A 25,036-nucleotide genomic window follows, 5' to 3' on the forward strand; every position below is an offset into this window, starting at 1 on the left:
TACTTGAATCCCATCCGATGGGAAAGAACCCACTGGGCAAGATTTTGCCTGGCTATTCATTACAAAAAATAAAATAAAAACCTGGGAACCCATCCCTGCTGCAGCAGTCCCAGAACAGTGGCCCCAAAGGCCTTCCGCCTTAAACGTGGCTCAACCTGGGGAATGGCTGCCCTGAAGATGCTCTTTCAAGAGGCAACTGGACTTCCTTTGTTTCTCCCTGGAGACGTTTGGTTTGTCATCCAAGAAGCTTCTTCGGTCCTGAGAAGAGAAACCTCTGCAGGGAAAAATAAAGGAAGTCCAGTTGCCTCTTGGAAAAGAACCTCTGGGGCAATCCTGACCTGGATGACTGAGAATCTCCGTGTTCACTGGGGGATGCTGCAACCAGCTTTCCTATTGGGCCGAAAAGTCTGGGGACTCAGCCTGGGGCTAAGCAGATTTGGGAGGAAGCTGATCCCAAGCGCCAGCCTGGCCTCGCCCACCCACCCACGCGCCCCTTTCAAAGAGCTGGCGAGGGCGGGTCTCGTCCGTCCTTCCCTCCTTCCTTCCTTCCTTCCTTCTTCCCACCGGCCGGCGCCCGCCCCCAGTCCAGGCTCCGCTTCCCGGGAACCCGCCGCATCGGGTTCTGCAACTGGCGCCCGCGGGTGGTAAGTAGCCAAAGCGCGCTTGGTAAGCTTCGGGGACCTCTTTGTTAGAGGCGGCGGGGAGTCTGTGCGGCCAGGCTCTTTAGTCCCCCCCCCCCGTCTCCAGCTCCACGTGGCCTCCTTTGCCCCCCCCTTGCAAAATTAGGCTGTCTGCCTCTGCTCCCCCCTCCCTTCGTCATCCGAGCGGCGCGCCTTCGCCTCGCCTTGCCAAGAAGGATGACGCGCAAAAGCGCATCAACGGGAAATGGGGAAGATGGCTTGGGGGGGAAGGGCAGATCCGTTTCTCGACAGCTCTTAGTATTATTATTAGGATAAGGATAAAAATTGCGGGAGGGGAGAGAGGTTTTTGGGTGGGTGGGTGGTTTCAAGCCCTCCTGATTTCATGAATCTATTTGCCTCCGAAGTTTAGACAGTAATACAAAAACAATTTGGAAAGGTTTTCTTCTATTTTTTTTAAAAAGCATTTTCTCCGATTTGGCCGTTAACCAACTAAGGCCTCCTTAGCTTTTTCAGAATGAACCAAAGCTGACGAAGGTGAATACAGGTAGTCCTTGACTTACAACAGTTCATTTAGTGACCGTTCGAAGTTAAACGGCATTGAAAAGTGTGACTTATGCCCAGTTTTCACAGTTATAACCTTTGCAGCATCCCCGTGGTCACATGATTAAAATTCAGATTAAAATTCTATAAAATATATAGAAGAAATGGGCAGGGCCTTGCCATCTTTACCCCCCCCCCAGGGTAAAAATCAAAACACTGGCCTGATTTATAGACTCTTACCCCACTGGCACTGGCAGAGGAGCCATGCTGTTGGCCAAGGAATTCTGGCTCCTGGAGTACAGAATAACAGAGTTGTGAGGGACCTTGGAGATCTTCTAGTCCAACCCCCTGCTCAGGCAGGAGACCCTATGCCCTTTCAGATAAGTGGCTGTCCAGTCTCATCTTGAAAACCTCCAGTGGTGGATCACCCACAACTTCTGAAGGCAACTCATTCCACTGATTAATTGTTCTCACTGTCAGGAAATTTCTCCTTAGTTCCAGGTTGCTTCTCTCCTTGATTAGTTTCCATCCGTTGCTTCTTGTCCTGCTTTCTGATGCTTTGGAGAATAGTCTGATCCCCTCCTCTTCTTTGTGGCAGCCCCTCAGATAGAAGGGCAAAATTCTAAATTCTGTTCCTAGAGATTCAGACGTAATGGCAGTAGTAATGGGTGATTATATTAATGATGATAGTGTAAAACTCCTGTTTTGTGTTATCAGACTGCAGCATCTCTCTGATCTTGACTAGTCTTGACCAAGCCAAATCGAGCTGTCTACTTCTTGGACAAAAGACCAAGTGGAAATCGGTATGATTTTTTTTTGTTGTTAGCCTCTTAAAAGGATTAGAGATGAGAGGTAAAATTATTGAGATGGAAAGAAAAAAAGGAAGGAAGGAAGGAAGGAAGGAAGGAAGGAAGGAAGGAAGGAGGGATCTCTCCAGCCACTTGCAGCTTCCCTGGCTTCCTCTTCCCTCCTTCCATTCAGTCCCCAAGAAAAACAGGAGAGACAATCTAAGGAAGAACAGACTCTGTTATTTCCCTGGCCATCTTGCTCCTAAATAAGTACAGAAACTTCACACTTCCTCCAGATAAATCTCTGCCTTGAAAGGCATTTAAAAAGCCAACTCTTTGGAACAATCTGGTGCGGATTGGAGAACCTTTGCAGAGGAGCCTTTTGTTTCTCTTGGCATCTCTTCCTTGCATAATATCTTGACTAAAATTTGGTCTCCTATCTTTTCTGGAGTCTTTACGGCTCAACCCTGCAAATTTTGGAATGGAACCTGACATACTGTGGCAGAGCAAGGATAATTTAATCCCTTTGGACAGGACTTGGCTTTTACATCTTCTTGCTCAGAAGACAGAATTTCTTTATTGCATCCATCATTCCTGGCCTGGCAAAATTTATCAAAACAGGCAGAGGGCTTTTCAGTAGTCTAATCAGCTTTTCGACAAGGGCTGTGTGGCCGAGCCAAAATCCTTTGATGGTTCTAAGAAGACAAAATCAACGAGGCTGATGTGGGAGCTGTCCAAGGTCCTGATTTCAATAGGCCTTCACACCATGATTTGAGATTTTAGTACCGGCAGTCCTCGGCTTACAACTATTCATTTAGTGACCGTTCAAAATTGCAAGGATGACTTATCACTTACGACTGTTTTTCACACTTACGATTTTTGCAACCCGACCATCACAAGGGAGAGGACCCTTTGTAAGTCACCTTTTTCTGTGCCATTGAACAGTCACTATGAATGGTTGTAAGTCAAGGACTACAAGTTGAGTATCCAATTTTGCTTTTCCTTTTCTGAGTCACAATTTTTTTTAGCTGCTACAAAAGTTAGTTGGGTCATGAAATGTCTGCAAGAAAACAACCAAGCTCAGAGCTACTGTATATAAACAGGGAGCAAGTCACACTCACTAGCCCTGAGGATATTCCCTAGCTGGGTCACGAAACGTCTGCAAGGAAACAGCCAAGCTCAGAGAGCACCAAGGACCCCACAATAATCTTCCTCCTCCTCCTCTCCGTAAACCCCATTCGCTTCTAGCACTGATGATGTTACTTAGTTGGGTCATGAAACTTCTGCAAGGAAACAGTCCAGCTTAGAGCTACTTTACAACATAAATAGGGAGCAAAGCCCCCATTCCCTCATCCTGGAGATGTCACCTAGTTGGGTAATGTAACACTTGCAAGCTCAGGGAACACCTAGGTTCTGAGCTGCAGAGATGCCTCCCTAAATTACAGCTTTCTTTTGCAAAAGGGTTGATCTTGAGGGCAAGCCTCTTGATGCGAGCATGTTGTGTTCTTTCCCCTTCCCTGCCTCCCCCACCCCCCTTTCAAGGCTGATCGATCGAGGGGCACCAAATACAGCCGAGCTGGAGAAGACAAAAGACAGGCAGGCAGCCCACCCATCCGCCCTCTTGGGCTTCGTCCCTTATTGGTGCAAGATCCGAGCCGCCTCGTAGACTATAGCAACCCAACGCAGCAGCAGCAGCCGCCGAGCAGAGCCGGGAGGGCAGGAAAGAGAGAGGAGGGCGTTTGTAACCAGGGACGACCGCAGCAACACTTGGCACGGCTCTGGGGAAGAGAGAGAAAGGGAAAGCTGAGCGGAGAGTCGGTTCCTTTGCAAAAACAAGCAGGGGAAAAAGGAAGCAGAAAGAAAGAAACCCATTCATTGTCAGCCTTCAGCTTGCTGGGTTGGCCTCCTCTGCCTTTCGACTTCTTCCTCTCTCGTCTCCTATTCTTTTCTTTTGGGGCTGCAAATAGCTCCCCCCCCCTCCAGTCCGTTATGGAGCTGAGGGCTGCTTATCATCTGCAAATGCTCCCTTGAAGACCTCCCCCCAAGAAGGACTTCTCGGAGCCCCTGGATTGCAGCACAAGGCGTCCTCTTCTCCGCTGCTCCCAGCTGGCTTCTCTCCTGCGGCTTGTGGGGATCGCAGGAAGGCCGAGAGGGTCCGATTTAGAGGGCCAGGTGGTCCCTCTCCCCCTGGACTTTGCCCCCCTTTCCGCAAGCTTCCTATATGAGTCTTCCTCCCGCCACGGAGAGCTGTCGGGCCCAATTGATGCCTTGCTGAGCCTGGAAGAGCCATTCACCACCATGGGCAAATCAAACAGCAAGTTGAAGCCTGAAGTGGTGGAAGAGCTGACTAGGAAAACATACTGTAAGTCTCTCTTTCTTTTGCCTTCTTTTCTCCCCTTCCTCCTTCTTATTCCTTTTACTTTTTTCTCTTTCTCTCCTTCCTTCCTTCCTTCCTTCCTTCCTTCTTCTCATCTCTCATTCCCATCACCTTCCTTCCTTCCTTCCTTCCTCTCCCCATCCCCCATCTCCCATCTCCTCTCCTTTTCCTTTTGCAGTTTTCTAGACCTACGGGAGACCCCTGGGCTCAAAAGACCTCGATTCCTTCCTCTCTTTTCTGGGGTGGGGGTGGGGATGAAGATGCTCTGTGTGTGTGTGTGCGTTGTGTTGTGCTCCACCTAGGAACAATTCGGCTCTAGCAAGCCCAGGGCCAAGCAGGGAAAGGAGCAGCGGCAGAGCAGCCAGGGGGAGTCTGCTTCGGTTCCATGGTGCAATGTGCTGCATTGCTTTATAGAGGGGAGGGGGGGAGCTCCCGTTGGGGTGTTATTATTGTCAGGGCTGCAGGAAGAGAAGGAACAAGGAGGGGGGGGCTTCTCTCTCTCTCTCCCTCCCTCTCTTTCCCAGTGATTCATGCAGCTCCTCGCCCGGAGAATCTGGCACCTCCTTTGGCTTCTCCTGGGGTGGGCGGGGGGCTGGCCAGAGCTGGAAAGGAGCCACGCGGGCAGGCACATGCCAGGGAAGGGAGAGAAGGAGCAGAGATATGGGGATAGGTGTAGGAGAAAAAGGAGGAGAAGGGAAAAAGGAAGAGGAATAGTAGGAGGAGAAGGAAGGAGGGAAAGAGAAGGAAGAGGAGGAGGAGGAGGGAGGGAAGAGGAGAGGAAGGAGGAAGGAGACAAGTAGGAGGAGGAGAGAAGGAAGAGGAGGAGGGAGAGAAAAGATGAGGAGGAGGCCCCATACGTAGGGGGTGGGGGGTGAAGGTGGTGATGGCTGCATTTAATTCTTAGACATTTTCAGCCTTGGGGGGGCCACTTTTGGATACCCATCTTCCCAGCTTTCAATGCTATTTGCAATTTGAAAATGGGGGCGGGGTGGGGAGCTGTCCAGAATCTGGCTAGGGGGGAGGGGGAGAGGGAGAAGCAGAAGGGGGGGAGGGGCAGCCAAAATGCATCCCACGTATTTATTTCACTGATATCCCGCCCTCTATTATTTTTTTTAAACAACTCGATGATGCAAAAACCCAGTCGAAGAATTCTGCTTTGTTTTCCTCGCTTCTGTCGTGAATTTTTTCTTCTTCTTTATTTTCTTTTCCTTCCCCAACACTGTTTTTTTTTTTTTTTTTTTTTGCAGTCAGGGCCCTCCGTTTGGTCAGCAAATGGGGCTCCCCCTCCTGAGCAGCTTCTCTCCCCCTTCCCCCTGTTGCATCTCCAAAACTACAAAACGGCTTGGCCAACTTTGAGGGGTTTTGCAGCATTGAAGTGTCCCTTGACTGGGAAACGTGAATTTGGGGTATTAGATTGCAGAGATTCTGGCTGGTTTCAGGCTTTTCCTCCCCTTCCTGCAGGGATCAGTCGATCAAGATCTGTGGTGAGAACTGAACATGTTCTTTGGGTCTGGTTTGGTGTTTGGCTCACTTGCTCGAGTGACCTGTGTTTACTACCTGGGCGGTTTAGTTGCTAACCAGCTGATGTTAGATCTATCCAGTATTTCCTGGGCAGGAAATTGCGTTGTGGGTTTCCTCTCCTCTCCTCTCCTTATCACCTGAATTACACACAGGTTAATAGAAAGATAATAATAGTTCTTCTTCTTCTTTTCCTTCTTCCCTCTACACTAAAAAAATGCAACCTTTTGTTTAGTGATCATTTGAAGTTACAACACCATAGGAAAAAGTGACTGATGACCATTTTCATACTTATGACTGTTGCAGCATCCCCAGGGTCACGTGATCAAACGTCAGACGCTTGGCAACTGATTTCTATTTACGACGGTTGCAGTGTCCCAGGATCCCCTTTTGAGCGAAGTCAACGGGGGAAGGCAGATTCACTTAACAACCGTGTGTCTAGCTTAACGACTGCAGCGATTCGATGAACAATGTTGGCAAGGAAAGTCATGAACGGGGGCAAAACTCACTTAACAACTGAGGACTTGCAGGAGGACTCCTGTCAGTATTTTGCAGAATGAGTTTTTGGAAACTGACCCCCCCAAAAAACGCATCGGATAGCTTTCTCCTGACTTCCTGATTGACACGGGAGTTTCACAGTTTCCGCCAGGATGAGCTGGGAGGCGGTAAAGTTTTCCCAAGAAAAGCTGGCATCCGTGTCTCCTTCATTTGCATACGGCTGCCGTAGTGATGAATATTTATTACAAATACGATTACTCCTGCTTTGGAGACAGCTCAGAGTGGGGCATAATAAAACTAGATAAGAACGGCCATAAAACCAAGGCCCATAAAAGAGAGCCATAAAACTCCATGTAGCACAACGGGAGCTCAGTTTACAAGGCCCATCGCATTTCTTGGATCAAGGTGGCTCTGGAGATTTTGAAGTTTTGAACCTGCTGGTTTCTCTCCTGCGTTTCAATGTCTTGGCTTCTTGGGAGTGGGACGTTTTTTTTGAAATTTGCTAGTGTTTGGTCCTGAATATCCTCCTCCTGACCCTGGGATGCTCCAACCATTTAACAGAGTTGGAAAGGACCTTGAAGATCTTCTAATCTAACCCCCTGCCCAAGGCAGGAGACCCTATACCCTTTCAGACAAGTGTCCAGTCTCTTCTTAAAAGCCTCCAGTGATGGAGCAGCCACAACTTCTGGAAGCAAGTAGTTCCGCTGGTTAACTGTTCTCACTGTTAGGAAGTTTCTCCTTGATTCCAGGTTGTTTCTCTCCTTGATGAGTTTCCATCCGTTGCCTCCAGCTGCTTTGGAAAACAAAGCAGCGGCAGCCACTCAAATATTGGAAGGCTGCTATCATGTCACCCCCTAATCCTGCCCTTGGTTAGACTAGATATATCCAGTTCTTCCAACTGTTCATCCTATGCTTTAGCCCACAGTCCCTTAATCATCTTTGCTGCTCTTCTCTGCACTCTTTCCAAAGTCTCAACATCTTTTTCATAATACGGTGACCAAAACTGGATGCCATATGCCAACTGTGGTCTTGCCAAGGCTCTATCAAGCCGTACTAACACTTCACATGATCTTGATGCTGCAGTGGTCATAAATGCGAGGATCAATCCTTTTTCTTAGTGTTGTCGTAACTTCGAAATGGAGCTCACTCAATGCATGGTTATAAATCAAGGACTGGCTAATGAAGATGACTAGCAAGGTCAGAGTTGACTTTTTTATCCCTGCAGATCCTCGGTTTGAAACCCCGAGTGCAACTCCTCCTCTCCTTTCCAGCAATTGCTTTATTTTGTCCCTCACCTTACAGAAAAACGAGCAAGGGGAAAACTCTGCTTCCTGCCCCCAGAAAAGCTGTTCAGTTTTGGTGTCTCAGCCTGGCTACGTGCCACGGCAAACTTGTGTGGGCCGGCTGGCTGTTTTTCTTGGAATCGTCAAGGGGGAAAAAAAAACATAATAAAAGCTTGTAAATATGAATTGCTGGCAAAAAGGGCCCAGCAGGAGGGTGAAAAAAAACAGCTCCTGTTGAGTTCCTCGAGAACGATCAGTGCAGAAATGGGCAGAACCATCTCCCAAAGTCTCATCTGCTGAGACTCGGCTATGGGCTCTCATGATAGGGGGTTGGACTAGAAGACCTCCAAGACCCCTTCTAAGTCCGTTATTCTGTATGTCTCTTATCTAACCATTCCCTGGCAATGTCTCTTTGCCCCCTCACCCAGGGTCTTTCCCACAGACTGTGACAGCAAAGGACCCTCCCCCTCCATCAGTGTGTGCAAATGATTGTTTTCAAGCATCTACAGTCCAGGTAGTCCCCAACTTACAACCGTTCGTTTAGTGACCATTCAAAGTTACAATGCCCCCCCCCCGGCCAGGTCATCAGTCTAGCCCTGGGTTGAGGAAAAAGAGAGCTTTTCTTGTAACCACTCCAAGTTTATTTCCTGACTGTGTTCTTCAAGATATTAGCGATAAATTACAGCTTTTATTCAATCTCCTTGCTATTTTTGTAACTTCTGGGACAATGCTCCATTTGCCAAAGCTGCTGCATAATTCAGAATTCAGAGAGTGTGCCAAATGATGGTTATGACTGTGAAGTCTCACAATTCGTAAACTTTGCTTTTCAGTTTTCTAAGAAATCTTCCCTTGCTGTGCTAATCACAGTTTGCTACCTATGGATTGACTTGGCCTCACCTCTGGGTGTGTTCACACAACGAATCTGTTCACGGGTTCATTCGCACAGCAAGCAATGCTGGGATAGTGTTTCTGGCTTGGCGTCTTGTGGGAATCCACGTGTTGGGTTAGCCCATCTCTCCGCAGCTAAGTGTGTTGCGCAAAATAATTGTCCCTTATGTACAACTGGACTTTAAAGATTGCCTAACTTGTTCTATTTTATCTGGGTAGCTTCACCACATTCTCTTCCAGGCCTGTCCAACCTGGAGATGAGTTTCTTGAGCATAAAATTAAGTTTGGGTGGAGAACAACATTGATAATGAAACTGTCTGACCTATAAAAAGTCCAAGATTTATTGTGGGGTAGAACTGGAAAAGAAGTTTTTTGGGAACATCTGGAGAACTTTAACGGAAGCGGATAGATGCCAAAGTGTGACTTGTAGAAAGGACCTTTCCAGGTTCTTTTTCCATCAGAGATCAGAAAGTTGTCGATCCTTTCAATTGATTGATTGAATTTGTTGGGTGGACAACCAGCAACTCTGTAGATCTAAAACTTTCAGTATCTTTTGGTCCTCCTATTTGGGGCTTCTAAGTTTTCTTCACCATTTTGGAAGTTCAGATCCCCCATCCCGATCCAAGAGGGTCTGTTTCACCACCTTTTGGACGTCTTCTGTTCATTTGGGCTTATTCTCTTCTGTCAATTCTATTCTTTGAAAGCTACCATTAACTACCTCCATTAAATATATTTAATTGCCTCTGAAGACATCTTAATTGCAATTAGCAATTTGCCCACGAGCCTTTTGCAAGACAAGTGGCAACTATAAAGGATTGATTGGGGAGAGAAGTTGCAGATTTAGGAACCAACTCTTTACAGGATGGTGAAGGAGAGAAATTGTTTTTCCGAGAGAGCTGGAAACTTAAAATCTAAGTTTCTTATCCCTGACTCATGCAAGTTTTTGCCAGCCAAAAACCTTGTCAGCTGAGCCAGTAGCACAAACTTATTCTCTGTTTACTCAGAAAGTTACACATGTTTAGTACTGTTGGATACATATGTAGCTTTTCTTCTGCTAACTAGTTGGACATACTAAAATTAATTTTCAGCAATAAGCTGATTATCAGTGAAACTATTTGGGGGAATCTCTTGATTCACAAGATCAAAAGCTAAATCAATTGGCTGGTTTTCAGATACACACTCTCTAGCAAAAAGCAAACCACATTGAAGCTAACCAGTCTTGACTTGCTGGGCTTTGTGTACATTCAGCATACTTCTGCATGCTGGGAGAAGCAGAAGAAAAACAGATTTGTTGAAATCTGTCTTGCGAATCCTCAAAAGATCTTTGTTCCCTCCCTTTTTTAATTTTTGACCTTAAGCCTCAAGGTGCTCGAGAACAGCTCGTGTTGGCAAAATTAATTATTTCAAATGAGATAGTTGGAGCCTTCTGTAAATAGATTTAGGGAGATGAATGTAGGAGAGTTGTAAGAATTCCAGCCGCTGAATTCTTGTCAATTTAGACCATTTGATTCCTCCAGGGCATGGGACAGAGTGTTTCTTCTTTTGAACAATTTTTCCAAGATTCAGCAAGGTGGAAGGGCTTTTTATTGACAAGAGATGAAGTTGCATTTTGGCTATTTATGACACCATCTCCACTGCAGTCTTTCAGTTTTTCTTCCATTCCTTTTACCGTTGGAGGAGATGGCTATTACTGTGTTATGTCACATCTCTTTCTCCTTGGATGCTCCCAAAGGACCTCGAGCATTTATTTGAGGTTCTTCTTCAGCTCTGATGGGCGGGAATGGAAGGATTTACATTGAGGACACAGATAAACCTCCAAGTGGCTTCAGTGGCTCACTGAAAGAAGGCAAATGACCAGCCGTCTGCAAGGAGTATAAAGCCTTCCATTCTGAAGAAGCTAAAGAAGCTTCTTGGGTAGGAAGCGAAACGTCTTCAAACAAAAAACAAGAAAGTCCAGTTGCTCTTGAAAAAGCATGTTTGGGGCGTTTTTGTCCATCTATCTAGTCCTCCCTGAGGACCTGGGACAGGCAGATGTGGACATTTGATGGTGTTCAAGGTATCATGGCAGAATGTAAGCTGGTTAAGTCAACATAACTCCTGTGTGTAGAGTTTTTTTGTTCCCTCTTAGGAAGCACCAAGACCTCACAGGAGTTAAAAATCTGTGGCTGGAATGGGTGATTTGTTTCTCGTTTCTCACCGTTGGCCTTTTTAATGTTTAACCGGAACAGTTGGAAGTTTTAAGCCTTAAACCATTAGAGCAAAGCCGAGGGGAAAACTGAATATAATTGAAAATGCATCTGGAAATGATAGGGCTGCAGTGTTCATTAGCCTCCTGAATTATGAATTTGCAACTGGCCTCATTTGCTCGCAAACTTTGCTTTGATTTTTTTGAGAAAGGCACGCATGCAGTTGCCTCGGAGGTGTTTGTGCCAGAGTGGATCAATGGCTAAATATTTTGTTCCCAACTGGTAATGTTTGACTGGAAAGCTTAAAATATCGCCCCTTGATTTAGGGGGGGGGGGAGAGAGAGAGAGACGGACAGAGAGAGACAGAGACAGAGAGAGAGAGAGAATTGCTGTTTACCGTGCTGCAGTTTTTTTGAAATTCAGAAAAAGCATGTACATTTGGCATCTTGCAGAAGTCCTGCATCAATAATTAGCTGTTCCTTTTTGAGCTTTGCGGCAAAATCTTGGCACTCCAACCATTGCCATGTGGTGTTTTGGGGCTGCTGCCTCATCTGCAAGAAGGAGCCAGATTTTTTTCCAAGTACAAAGTCCCATTTTGATAAACTTATTTAAGTTTCAAAATCCCGATCAACTCATTTCACTGAAGTGGTATAAGATTGAGACTGGGCTAAGCAGTCCAAGCTACAACATAATATATCTTTTCAATGCAGATATAGTTGTCGACTTACCAGAATTTGTTTAGTGATCATTCAGCACTGAACGACATTGAAAAAAGTGGATCACAACCAGCCCTTGCATTTGTGACTGTTGCAACATCCCTACAGTCACGTGATCAAAATTTGGGCGCTTGGCAACCTGGTTGCAGGGTGCTGGGTTCGAGTTTATCACCATCTGTGACCTTCTCAACTGGCTTCCAACATGAAAAGTCCATTTGCTTAACAACCATATGCGTCATTGAACAACTGAAGTGATTTGCTTAACTGTAACAAAAAAAAGGTCATAAAATTGAATGCAACTCATTTAACAACCGTGTTGCTTGGCAATGGAAATTCTTCTCCCAATTTTCCACGTAAATCGAGGATTATCTGCAGCCCTTCCCAGTCCACACCTCTCTCCCCAAAATACTAGGTTTGCCCAGCTTTTCAGAGCTTGACTTGCTGACCTTGAATTAAAAAAATTGGTTTGAACACAGTTAGTTCACACTAACTGACAAAGCTGGCTTAGAATAAGACCGCAAGCTGCGAAAGCTTTTAAAACATTGTGAACTCTCTAAAACAGAAGCAGAACCTTGCAAAGACTCTTTCTGTCTCTCTCTCTTTTTAAAAGGCTTCCATTTTCTTTCTTCTAGCCGCAGCTTGGGAATCGATTCCTTTAATTCAATTCGTGTTCTCGAAAGATCAGTATCAGAGCCATTTGCGAAATCAGCCCAGATTGATTCAGACGTCTGGAACACCCTGCAGTCGCTTTGGAGATCTGATTGACAGCAAGACCGGGGGGGGGCAGTGCAGTGTGACACCTCTTGAAGGTCTGGTCACATGATCCCGACTCACTTAGATGACCAAAATTCCAGTGCCAATAATGGTCGTAAATCGAGGACTACCTGTACATGAGAACAGCCATGATCCAAATCATAAATCCATCTTGACTTACACTATTTTACGTGAATTAAAATCCCCCCCCAAAGCATTGTATAGCCAGAGTCCCAATTTATATCCTTTGTGCTCAGAAATATTTAATATTCCCTCTTTAAGTTTATCAGTAATTGACAGCACGAAAGATGGAAGATTCGTCTCTTCGCAAACGATCTTGCTAATTGAGTGAACAAGCAGAGAGCAATTATGTCTCCCTAAATGTGTGAATAAGTTAAGAGTTGAGGCTTTTGAAAACTTAACTGAAGTGCATGAATGTACGAAGTCATCCATAAATACTTCTTCTTCCCCCCCCCCTCTTTTTTTCTCTTTTTCAGTCACAGAGAAAGAAGTCCAGCAATGGTGAGTCTTCCATGTTATTTCAGATTCTAAGGAGAATTATTCAATCTTTGAACAGATACACACCAAAGAGAAAAGACTTTCTTTCAGTGCCACTGTAATGTCAAACGATCACTAAGTAAATTGCTATAAATGGAGGACTGTGTGCAGTCAGTTCAATTCATCACCTACTGAAGGTCCTACTTTCAACTGACTTTACTGAATTAGGGAAATGTTAGTTGTTCGGACATGGGATGAGAGGAGGGCTCAAGGCATTCTTGCTTTTCTGGACCCTGAGTTGCAAAGCAGCCAGCTCGGTCCCATTGTAGAAACATTGGTCCATTCATGTTTCTGGTTGCAGGTATAAAGGCTTTATTAAGGACTGCCCAAGTGGACAGTTGGACGCAGCCGGATTTCAGAAAATCTACAAGCAATTTTTCCCGTTTGGTGACCCAACCAAGTTTGCAACGTTTGTTTTTAATGTCTTTGATGAAAACAAAGTGAGTTTTCCTTCCTTCCTTCCTTCCTTCCTTCCTTCCTTCCTTCCTTCCTTCCTTCCTTCCTTCCTTCCTTCCTTCCTTCCTTCCTTCCTTCTTTCCTTCCTGTGATGGTCGTAACTGCAAGGACTGAGTTACTTGTTTCTGTGACATCCCACAAGTCCCTAAGCAAATAGCCATAAATAGAGAACTATCTGCAATGGCACTTTAAATAGCTTTCTCTAAATGTCAGCCTTTCCCTCTTTCTCTTCTCAGGATGGAAGAATCGAGTTTTCCGAATTTATCCAGGCCCTTTCAGTCACCTCCAGAGGAACTCTGGATGAGAAACTGCGGTGTAAGCAATCCGATCCCTTCTGTTCTTCCACGACAATTTATTTCATTGCATCCTGATTGGACAGCCATGTGTCCGGGCTGATATAGGATCTCCTGCTTGAGGAAGGGGCGGGGGTGGACTAGAAGACCTCTAAGGCCCCTTCCAACTCTATTATTCTCTATTCCACTTATCTCAGAAATTGTGGGAGAGATTTTGGTTGAATGTCTCTTTCTTTTTCCTCCCCGCTGCGTTTCAGGGGCCTTTAAACTGTATGACCTGGATAACGATGGCTACATCACAAGAAATGAGATGCTGGACATTGTAGATGCTATTTACCAGATGGTGGTGAGTATATAACAATGGTTTGTTACCCCTGGAATGAGACGCGGTGGCAGGAAGCAGCCGGTTCTGTCCTGCCCTTCAGATGACCAGGATTTCTGTGTGCAACGGTCGTAACTCTGGAAACTGGCCGTAAGGCACTTTTTCAGTGCCGAAAAAGTAATTTCTAACGGTCACTAGATGGTTGTAAGTCAAGGATTTACTGTAGTTGGGGCAGACTTGCATGGAGTCTTGAGAAGGAAGGCGGACAATGGAGGCCCACCTTGCATCTTGGGAAAGAAAGAGACAAGTTTGGTGAACAACCCAGGGAAGCTTCCCCAGACAATGAAGTTGAGTTTCTGTAATCTTCTGGACCCCAAATTAGCTTCTTCAGCTACAGGCCAGGCCAACTGCACCCCGATCTAGTTTCCGTTGGTCAGCTTGCTTCAGTATCTCCCTAGGCTTCATTGAGTCCACCAGAGTTCGTGGAACTGTATTGAGTGGGTCGTGTGCATCTCCAAGGCTGCTTCATCCTCACTGTCTTTGGCCAGGGTAACACGGTGGAACTGCCAGAAGAGGAGAACACCCCGGAGAAGAGGGTGGACCGGATTTTTGCCATGATGGACAAAGTGAGTCTCCTTCTCCATCTTGCTTGGCTACCAGCAGGAGGTGACCCCCATTTTGCTTCGTTCGGATCCATATTCTTAAGACAGAGTTGAAACCCAGCCCGCCTTAGGTTTCCAAGGTTGAAAAGCACTAAGGTGCTGAGTTAGAAAGCAGGAGGAAGCTGTGAGTTCCAGTCCTCCCTTTGGCAGGAAATCTTGATAGATAGATAGATAGATAGATAGATAGATAGATAGATAGATAGATAGATAGATAGATAGATAGATAGATAGATAGATAGATGAATGGATGAGAGAGAGAAATATAATAATAATAATAATAACAACAACAACAACAACACATACAGGAGATTTAATCCTGTGTATTGACTGTTCTTTTGGGTCCCCGTTCACTGGTCTCATGAACTGATCTATGAGCTACCTCATTAATTCAGCACCAAGAAGGGGGGGTATGGACTAGATGACCTCTTAGGACCTTCTCCACCTACCTTCCCTAACGTCTGATTCTCCTTTTCTTCCAGAATGCCGATGGGAAATTAACATTGCAGGAGTTCCAGGAGGGTTCGAAAGCTGACCCTTCCATCGTCCAGGCCCTTTCCCTTTATGATGGACTGGTATAGTCCCCCAAGCCATGCTTTGGTGAGCATCCCCATTTCCAGGGTAGGAGACGATGCAGACCTTCTGGCTTCCGCCTCTGAACTTCCCATTTAAATAAGAAAAATGACCTCCCCCCCCCCATCCAAAAACTCCTCATGAGACTTAGATGCACAATAGTTTTTACTGACTTGACTTGACTACCTTCTCATTTATGTGACTTCCTTCCTTCCTTCCTTCCTTCCTTCCTTTCCTGTTCAGCATCACTCCTTCCTTCCTTCCTTTCTTTTTTCCTTCCTTCCTTCCTTCCTTCCTTCCTTCCTTCCTTCCTTCCTTCCTTCCTTCCATTTTTATGGCCGCCATCTCAGGCGAGTAAAAGACTAAAAACCAGGCGAGTAAAAGACTAAATAATTCATTTCTAAAAAGATCCAAAGGCAGGAATATGAATTAAATAAATATATAAAATAGTAAGGCCCACCAAATCGAAGGAGCTTCGGGCTTTTAATCCGCCCTTCCTTTCCTCCCTTCTCCTTTCCAGACATTTGGAGAAGACCTTCTTCCAGTGACATCAAGCTGCCCACCCCCCAACAAGACCCTCGCCGGACGTTACTCTCCTGTTACTCGCGAGCGAGGGGCGCGTTCTAAGTTCGACCTCAGCCTCAACAACCTCCTGCTTGGAATCCACCATCGGCCCCCATCGGCTGCTTTGATTATCATCCTTTTAAAAGAGAGACAGACGGAGGAAGGGCGAGGGGTGGGAATCCTTCACCGGATGGAGGCGGTTTGCACACATTTCCCTCTCTCCCCCCCCCTTTGTGTTTTGTTTGGAATGAACTTGAGACTTCATATTTCTTCCCTGGGGGGCGGTGGCAGTGGCATTGAAGAGACCGAGAAGCTGCTGTTAGATCGGATGGGAAAAGTAGGGAGGGGGGAGTGCGGGGGGGGAAGGGTCAAGGGCTTAAGCAAAAAAAAAATAAGGATCAAAATCAGTTTGAAAACTCACTTTCTCCACATCATCTGGATTTTGCATCGCTGGGGGTGGGGGCAGGTCTGCATGTACAAAGACCCTTTTTATGTTTGGAGCGATGCAGGAACTGCCTCGCCCCTCTCCTTGGGATATGATTTGCCTGTGTGTGTGTGTGTGTGTGTGTGTGTGTCACAAACTTGCGGTGTTTCTCTTTGCGACAGCCACCTATTTATTTGACTCTTTCCTATTGGGTTTGTCGCTGAAGGATCAAACCCCAGAAAAGGGGTGGCAGTCGTGGTCTTTTTTTTCCTTTGCAGGAGAAATTTAAGCCAAAAAGGACTCCCCCCCTTTTTTTGCCCTGAATATGTAATCACGCACACTGAAGTTCCGAACCCCCCCCCCTCTTTTTTTGTCTCTTTGTCTTTATTTTTTGTTGTCGTCGTTTTGTCCATCACAATTGTTCTGTGATGCTTCACTTTGGGGGAGGTGGAAGGTTGGGAAGTCATGCATCCTTTCCTTGCTTTAATGAGCTTTAATGCTCGGATCTCCGATCTCACAAACGTCCATGCCTGCATATTAAAAAAAAGGAAAAAGGACCCTTCTTTCTTCTTTCTTTCTTTCTAATTTTAAATAAATAAATTTCTAATTTATTTCTTCTTTTTTTTTTAAATGGACTACCTTACATTAGGGTCCATATGAAAAATATGTAGAAATGGTTCCTTATTTTAGAGTTAGGAAGGATATTGCAAGAACAACTTCGCAATGATACAGTCAATGACTAAACATTATTAATTAGACTTCACGGAGAACCCTTTGACACGATCGTTCAAGTTTATGGTACAGCCACGGATACAGATGAGGAGGTTGATATGATCAATTTTGATTAAAAATCGACAGCACTTGCAAGCTTGATCAGACTGCAACAGCAAAGTTAAACATAAAACAGGAAAATGTAACTAAATGTGGCTTGTTATTCCATTCTACTGCGCTTCTTTCCATATTGAGAGTATAATATTTCATTGAACCACTAGGAGGCAGTAGTTCCTATTATATGGTCCTGTTTTCAATACTGTACTGAAACTGAGTTTGTCGCAATCCTTATAAAATACTGCCCCTGGTGGTTCAATCGGGTACATCACTGACATAGAATATAGGGAAATAGAATGGAATTTAAAGGACAACCTGCCCCCTTATGGCCCAATCTATGTATTGCACGTACAAAAAAGAACAGGATAGTCTAATATTGTACAATACACAATTACAATGGGATTGTAATACCAAGGTAAGCCATCAGGGAACCCCCCCTGCATCCATCTGTTGCTTCTTGTTCTGCCTTCCGGTGCTTTGGAGAATAGGTGGACCCCCTCTTCTTTGTGGCAGCCCCTCAAATATTGGAATATGGCTGTCATGTCACCATTAGTCCTTCCTTTCATTAGACTACTAGACCTACCCAATTCCCTAAATTGGTCATTGTACACTTAGCCTCCAGACCCAACCAGTAAAAAAAACGCTGGCTTCTGCTTATTGCTGGCTAAAATTCTTTCTCAAAGCATCAAGTTATTCCAGTTATTTTATAACCTAACGGTGCTGAATTCCAGCAGAAAAACCTGGAATATGGACAGGTCTGGAAAAAGAGAGAATGTCCAGTGTGCTCAGACCTTGGCTCCCCAGGCAGGTGACTCTCTGTTGCAATGAGACTTTATCTCTTCCCGATTGGTCACGAGGTATAGATCTGTCAAGAGAGCTGCCAAATACTTCTCCTCACCTGGGTGCTGTGCGGGATGGCGCAAGAGTTAAAATAATAACTAGGGCAGGGTTTTTTCCTCCTCTTGGCTGTGGTTCAACTGGCTTAATTTGGCCCCAGAACTGTTGGCAAGGTTTAAATAACTCAATCTCCCCACTCAAAACTAGCCAGGATGGTAACCAGAAGGCGACAGGAAGGGGTGATTGCTGAGGTTGGACTGTGCCCATCCTAGCTCCTCCTCCTTAAACAATTGGAGGGGGGTATATATTCTGGGATGGCTGGAAGCACAGATTTGGTGGGCAGCCCCCTGGCTTTAATCTGCAGCTGATATATTTTTTTTTTTTTTTGCAGGCGAAAAACGGTAAGTGACTGTGCAAAAAATGGAGGGGGGGGGAGAGAAACTTTTAACGAAGTTGCAAAAAACTTCTAAAGGAGTTTGGAAGCGTTTTAAAGAGGATTCATGAGAAAGCATGAATGTCTGCTTTAAGGGGCTTGATGATTAGAAAGCAGAGAATATGACAAGAAGGAAGCCACAATATAAATAGAGAGAGGATAAAATATAAATGCGTGCATAACGGATGCAAAGAAGATCAGAAAATAACTATCTTTTTTTTTAGATAAGCTAGATTAGAAAAAGAAGAGCATTATGATGTAGCTTTAGAAAGAGAGAGATTAAAATATAATTGTGAAGAATATCAGGAGCCCCTTCTCAGTATATTTTTTCCTCTTTTTTTCCATTTTTCTTCCTCTTTTCTTGCCCTTTTTAATTTCTTTTTCTTTGTTCTTTCTCATTTCATAATCCATCTTTGATTTTCAGTTTGTGTCTCCCCCCTCTTTTCCTCCTCTCTTTTTTATTTCCTACAGACTGGCGTATCCCTTTTCCTACCTTTGCTTTTCTAATTTTCTGCACCTTTTGAATAAAACTCTGCTGATGATTTGAAAGAGAGAGAAACTGGCAGAAAAGGAAAAGCTGAAAATTCTCCGCGCCCCAAGTTTTAAACAGGAGACTGTAGCTGGCAACTTGCCCAGAATAAATAAATAAATTGCTCTTTTGTACAAGGGAACTGAAAGTACAAACTGGGATTGTTTAAAGTAGCCAGTGGACAAATCTTTGTTTTGGTGGGTGCCAATGATGCCCCAAATCTGCCAGCCCAGCTCTATGCCAAGCTGGACATCGTCTATTGAAAAAGCCTCTGTGGGAAAAAAATAACCTTTTTTTTTCCTGAATTGGGTCAGGCTGCATAATAGAATCAATCTCTTCAGTTAGTTCTATCGAGTGCATAGGTTAATGAATTACAACTCCCATCAGCCACAGTGAGGATGAGGGGTTCTGGAAGTTGTATTAGAAGGAGGGAGCCCATTCCTGAGGCTGTGAATTAAGTAATTTTTTGGGGGGGAGCCAGGACCATCGTGCTCATGTTGAATCTTGTGGCGGTGAGTTCCATGGGTTCAAGACATGCGTAGGTGCAAATATTTGTTCCTCCAGTCTTTCTGGTATGGCTCTTTCAGCTGCTTCATGAGATTGGTGGTTGAGCTGAGCGTCCAAAAGGCCTGGATCAATTATTCTATGAATATAGGTTGTCCTTGATTTATGTTCACAATTGTAATCAGAATTTCCACTGCTAAGCAAAATGGCGGTTAAGTGTGAACTTTTTTGACATAGTTAAGTAGACCACTCCATTTGTTGTTAAGTGAACTGCAAATCCAGCTCATTGGCTTTTTTTAGCTGGAAAAAAGCCGTTGGATTCTGTTTATCGGATGGGGAATTTTCTTGAACTGTCCTTCGGGTGGCATATATAAGTCCAATAAAGTATTATTATGATTATTATAGACTCAATGTCTCAGTCCAAAGGCCTTGTGATCCTGGCCTACAGTGGTGGTTTGGATACGTCCTGCATCCTGGTTTGGCTAAAAGAACAAGGTTATGACGTCATCGCTTACATGGTAAGACCATTTTTCAAGGTCTCTCTAAATGAGTGTTTTTCAAACTTGGCCACTTTACGGGTGGACTTCAACTCCCAGAATTCCTCACCAGCATCCTTTAGGAGGCGTGAACTTCCACTTCCAAATTTCCCAGCATGCATTCTGGGGCATTCTGGGAGTTGAAGTCCACCTGTCTTAAAGTTGCCAAGTTTAAAAGGTACGGCAAGGATTGATTGTGAAGGTTGCAGGGTCCACAGGTAGAAATTCAACAGGTCTAAGTCTTGTCTTGTGAGCGGTTCAGAGTGGAACCATCAGCCACAAACCGGGACCAAGAATCTCAACTTCAGCCTTATCTTTCAGGGGACAAACCTGATTGGTTGGCACCTAACTAGGTAGCAGCATGGCTGGGAACAATGAGGTTTGATAACCAATCCTGCTGCAGGGACCTGGGGGAGCGAAAGTAGTTTTAATTAAATATAAATTTCATTTTAAAGACTTGGGACCATTTAAATGGACACACACAAAAATCCAGGACCTGAGAATAAATATCTGTGATTTAAAAAGGTTGCAAGCCAGAAAGTGTCAAAGGGATTTCAAGAATGAAGAATCATCAAAAAAAAAAAAAAAATAACCTTATTTGTCAAGACAAGGTTCAGACGGTCTTATGATGCAGCCAGCCCTACTTAGCAGAGAACTTTACCCCTTTGGAGTTTGTTTGTTTTTTCCTTATTTGTTTTTTGGACTTGTTTTTACTGCCACACAAGGACAAATTCTGCCATTGTGTTTCCTGCAGGAACATTGTCTAAATGGCTGAGCTGGAGACCCTTCCGTTTCTTTCTTTCCTTCCTTCCTTCCTTCCTTCCTTCCTTCCTTCCTTCCTTCCTTCCTTCCTTCCTTCCTTCCTTCCTTCCTTCCTTCCTTCCTTCTCTCTCTTTCTCCCTCCCTCCCTTCCCTTCCTCTTCCCTTCCCTTAATTTCTGTGTCTCAAAGATGGGAAATGACTCTGCCCTTCCAGAATTGAGCAGCCCCCTTTCCTAGTTTGAGGACTGTCTCAAACTGTCCAGAATATGCTAAGATGCCCCAAAAGATGAGATCCCTTTGTACAATTAAAGACTTGGTGCCTTGGTTCCCTTAAAAGCACACAAACAAGACCCAAAGGGGGATAAAACCAGTGGGGGGGGGAAGCAGATTTCCTTCTATTCAATCTTTTTTTGTCTTAAATATATTCCAGGCCAACATTGGACAAGATGAAAACTTTGAAAAGGCGAGAACGAAAGCTCTCTCTTTGGGTGCCAAAAAGGTGAGTGTTTAGTTTTGCCTGCTACACCTAGCCTCGGTTTGTTTAACCATGGTTGGCAGAAAGAAGAATGATTTATGAAAAAATACATGGACGGCAACTCCCAGAATTCTCCAACCGTCATGCTTTTCATTTGGCAGTATTTTACCCTCTCTGAGTTAGAGGTGGACAAATAGATTCCTTTCGGAATCTTGTGGAGGAAGTAAATTATTTAAAAATAATTAAAAATTAGGAAATTATCAGGGAAAAAAATCCTTCTTCCAGAAGATGCTCCACCAGTGGAGGTTTTTAAGAAGAGATTGGCCAGACTATTTGACTGGAATAGCCTAGGGTCTCCTGCTTGAGCAGGAGGGGGTTGGACTAGAAGACCTCCAAGGTCCCTAATCTTGCATGTTCTATATTCTGTGTTTCAGGTTTACATTGAAGACCTCGGCAGAGAATTTGTAGAAGAGTTTATCTGGCCAGCTGTCCAAGCTGGGGCTCTCTATGAAGACCGGTACCTCCTTGGCACGTCTTTGGCTCGGCCGTGTATCGCCCGCAAGCAGATGGAGATCGCCTTGAGAGAGGGGGCCCAGTTCGTTTCTCATGGAGCCACAGGCAAGGTAGGATGATGCTTTAACGAGGGCTTCCTGGCTGCTCTCTGAGCTTGCAGACATTTCATGACCCAAACTAGCTAACATCATCAGTGCTAGCCGGCTAAAGGACCCCTCATTCCAACCCTGAGCTGCAAAACATTCTCCTTTATTGGTGATGCTTTAAATTGTTCCCCTGTTCACCTTCTCAGTGGACGTGACTTAAACGAAGTTCTTGACAAAACCCTTCTGGAATCTGGGCTGAGAGGAGAAGGTCTACCCATGTTTCTAGAACACTAGAACCAAAGTTTGCACACAACACAAATTTGAGTTTCCAACTTGAGCAAGCTTAGCCAAGGTCCTGGGAAGTCATCTTGTTGAATATTGTCCTTCTGAGGAATGCTGAATAATCCAAGGAAAAAGAATGTGCATATCCGGACAGCGCTTGTTAAAAATTAGCTAAACTGAGCTTAGGTGGACAGGATTTTCCTAGGAAAGCCGACAAGCTTAAGCGCACAGGCAAAAATAGGTTTATTTGCTTTGAATTTCGCAAATTCCCATTGAGCTGCAAATATTTAAGCCCCCTTGATGCCTTTTCCCTTTGCTTGTTGCTCAGTTTGGCAACCAGGAAGTAGGAAACGAATTAAAACCAGTTTCCCACTTTTAAGAATCTTTGCTTTCATTTGGGCTGCCTGCAAAGCACACCTTCCAGGTCAACAACAGATGGCGATAGCTTGAAATTACTAAAAAGAAATATTCACAGTAGAAGATTGGGTTATAAAATTGATGCCGTTTTAGTATTATTTTTCCTTTGATTTTTTTTTAATCTCATTCTAAAATTCGAATTAAAAACGAACCTGGCCATTATATTCCTGCTGTTGGAGTAACCGCAGTTTTTACAGTACAGGTGTTTTTTCAGTGTTTTTAAAAATGTGTGCCGCACGCATTTTTCCACAAGAGGGCAGCAAAGACTTACTTTTGTCAAGATTCTTTTGCTTAATCGGCTGATTCAAAATTCGGCTTCTTTAGAAAGTCGGAAATAGCCGAGAAGGGGCAGAAAAAGATTGCAGAATCGGGTTTTCTAAAAAGAAAAGAGGTGGGTGCTGATTTTGCTCATGTATCGTTGCAACGTGAGGTTTGGGAACTCTGCGGTGAGTTTGCAATAAGAATCTCGGATTATTTTTTTTTTAAACCCCAATGTTCTGAATTGATAGCAAAAAATTGGGAGTTCTAGTCCCGTTTTAGGCATGAACATTGGCTGGGTGACTGTGGGCTAGCCACCAGATGTGAGTTCTAGTCCCACCTTAGTCATACAAGCCACCTGGGTAACCCACTTCACAGGATTGTTGTGGGGAAAATAGGAGGAAGGTACGCTGGATAAGTTTGCCACTTTGAATTATTTGTAAAAATAATAAAGGCAGGATATAAATGAATAATACCGGGCAGCATATAAGCTTAATTAAACTTAAATGTTGACAGTCTAGTCTTAAGCCGAAAATTGACTCTAGTTGAGGTAAACTCTAGCTGAGTTTAATTCTAAACTCCAGTTCAATATTTCTCGGACAGCAAAAGGCATATTTTAGTACATTTAAGGCCATGCCCAGTTGAATTCCGACGTGCCTTTTGCCTTCTAAGAAATATGATCTCGGCTCTTCCCAGGGCTGAGCTTCAGAAAGCTACAAGCTCTTTGAAACATTTTCCATGCTCCTATCAACTAAGCTTGGCTTGCAGGCAAATGGGTTGAGGGGCAGCCACCCCCTCCCTGTAGTAATCCGAGCCCCCAAAGCTGGGTGCTCCTTGCTCTGCACAGCCAATTTCTTCAATGCTTCGGGCACCATCTGTGTGAGGCTCCATGACTGAGAGACAGATGGGAGAAGGAAGCCCTGTTAGATGTTGGCTCCAAGGTCTTCTGTCGCCGCCTCTGGAGGCTCCTGCAAGCCACAATAATCTCGGTTGCTCTTAGTGGTCATGTGAATCTCCAGAATTGCGTTACCTGGTTAAAATGTAGAGAATACAGACAGCCCTGAACTGTCTGCCGGTTGCCAAGTGTCCAAATTTTGCTGACATAACCGCTGCGACTGTCGTAAAGGCGAGTGAAAATTGCCAGCGCTGTTGTAAATTCAAACGAGCGGTCGTAAATCAGGGACTAACTGTATTGGCTGGAGGGGAGACCACCAGGTGATTCCAGGGCAGAAAAAAACGATGGAGAGGTTCCCAAACAAAAGCAATCCCAAAACCGCTTCTGTTGGGCTAAATGATTTCAATTGTGCTTAACGCTTTATCCTCCCCTTTCTTTAGGGCAACGATCAGATTCGATTTGAGCTCACCTACTATGCTCTTTCTCCTCGGATCAAGGTAAGGCACAGTTTGTGCCACACAACACCAAATGTTTCAGTCCCCTCCTGTCCCACTAACCCTCCCCGTCTGACGGCAGCTTTGATGTGGCTGCCACCAGCCCCAGGGGTTCAGGTTACCCACCACGTCCTCTGCCCAAATTCAATAGGTAATTCTGCCTTTCTGGAATGGTGTTTGGACTAAGCAGGGTGCGCTTCAAAGGCAGAAGTCAGCAGCTCTTTCCCTGTTAATCTCTCCAAACAAAGGTGATCCCAAGTCTTTTTGCAAAGTGGGGATTATTTTTCATCCTGCTCAGGGCAAAAAATGGGTGGAAACCAAACGATCTGCTGATACCTCCTGAGCTAGTTTGGGCTGTTAGAAAAGGTCAGTTAAAACATCACAGGGACTTAACAAAAGTTAGAATGTCTTTTTTGATTGTCGGTTAGCTAGTGGTTGCTATTTTTTGTTTTTCATTTTAAAAAAATTGGTTCAAATTGAATTATTCTTAATCCCTTGGGTTGAACTGCGTCAGTTTTAGCCTCAATTTAGAATTTTTGCAAGTGCTTTTATGAGTTTCGGTTCAACTCCAATCACTGCAGGTTTGGAAAACAATGTAGAACGAGGCGGAACACACAAAGAAATACAACATTAATACCGATTAATTAAGCTATATGCTTCTAAAACTCTTGGGTCTGTGACCTTTAATCGGGTGAAATGGTACACCTTAAGGCAAAACTTTCTGAACGAAGGTACTTCAAATGGACTAGCTGACTCCTGTGGAATTGACCTCTGGGAAATTTTATAGAACATTTTATGACAAAAGGATCTTGGAACATTTTATGACCTCAGGCAAAATGTCAAAAAAGTTTTCCTGTGCCGGTGTTTGACTGTGCTGGACAGTTCAACCTGGGCTACTTTTGAGATAGATCCATCTCTGAACGTCTTGGAATATGGAACATAGAATGATAGAATTGGAAGGGAGCTTGGAGATCTACTAGTCCAATCCCTTGCTCAAGCAGGAGACCCTATGCCATTCCAGACAAATGGTTGCCCCGTCTCTAAATTTTTAAAGCATTTTTCCAGTGCATAAGAAGCTCTGCCATTGCTGAAGGTTTTTGAGGAATCTGGTAAAGAACTATCTATGAAACTATTACCAGAGGCTGCCTAGT

General features: G+C 44.6%; 2 protein-coding genes across 3 annotated transcripts in view; both read left to right on the plus strand.

Annotated features, from left to right (window-relative positions):
* Positions 1–461: 461 nt before the first annotated feature.
* Positions 462–15,953, plus strand: NCS1 (neuronal calcium sensor 1). 2 transcript variants are annotated; one of them, XM_039345156.1, is made up of 10 exons: positions 462–644; positions 1,899–1,984; positions 3,512–4,331; positions 12,686–12,710; positions 13,048–13,186; positions 13,439–13,517; positions 13,753–13,841; positions 14,366–14,443; positions 14,959–15,076; positions 15,570–15,953. In XM_039345156.1, exons 3-9 carry the CDS (start codon positions 4,268–4,270, stop codon positions 15,055–15,057), a joined length of 573 nt encoding a protein of 190 aa, XP_039201090.1. In that variant the 5' UTR covers positions 462–644; positions 1,899–1,984; positions 3,512–4,267; the 3' UTR covers positions 15,058–15,076; positions 15,570–15,953. The 2 variants fall into 2 exon arrangements, with proteins under 2 accessions (XP_039201090.1, XP_039201091.1); XM_039345157.1 differs by lacking the exon at positions 1,899–1,984.
* A 1,573-nt stretch (positions 15,954–17,526) lies between these two features.
* Positions 17,527–25,036, plus strand: part of ASS1 (argininosuccinate synthase 1) — a 32,407-nt gene continuing 24,897 nt past the window's right edge. The window contains exons 1-5 of the mRNA XM_039345158.1: positions 17,527–18,103; positions 19,574–19,686; positions 20,896–20,964; positions 21,375–21,563; positions 23,832–23,888. Of these exons, the coding sequence (XP_039201092.1) occupies positions 19,579–19,686; positions 20,896–20,964; positions 21,375–21,563; positions 23,832–23,888 (423 nt within the window). The 5' untranslated portion in view covers positions 17,527–18,103; positions 19,574–19,578. The remainder of the gene's footprint in view (positions 18,104–19,573; positions 19,687–20,895; positions 20,965–21,374; positions 21,564–23,831; positions 23,889–25,036) is intronic.

The sequence above is a fragment of the Crotalus tigris genome, unplaced genomic scaffold, assembly GCF_016545835.1.
Source record: "Crotalus tigris isolate CLP2741 ecotype Arizona unplaced genomic scaffold, ASM1654583v1 scf7180000017940.1788314, whole genome shotgun sequence".
NCBI lineage: Eukaryota > Metazoa > Chordata > Lepidosauria > Squamata > Viperidae > Crotalus > Crotalus tigris.

What these genes read in the sequence shown, in the direction of transcription:
- NCS1 (XM_039345156.1), top strand. Translation starts at nt 4,268, where the DNA reads ATGGGCAAATCAAACAGCAAGTTGAAGCCTGAAGTGGTGGAAGAGCTG. An exon ending in GAGAAAGAAGTCCAGCAATG is followed by an intron (nt 12,711 to 13,047) that starts GTGAGTCTTCCA and finishes TTCTGGTTGCAG; the next exon opens with GTATAAAGGCTTTATTAAGG. An exon ending in TTTTTGCCATGATGGACAAA is followed by an intron (nt 14,444 to 14,958) that starts GTGAGTCTCCTT and finishes CTTTTCTTCCAG; the next exon opens with AATGCCGATGGGAAATTAAC.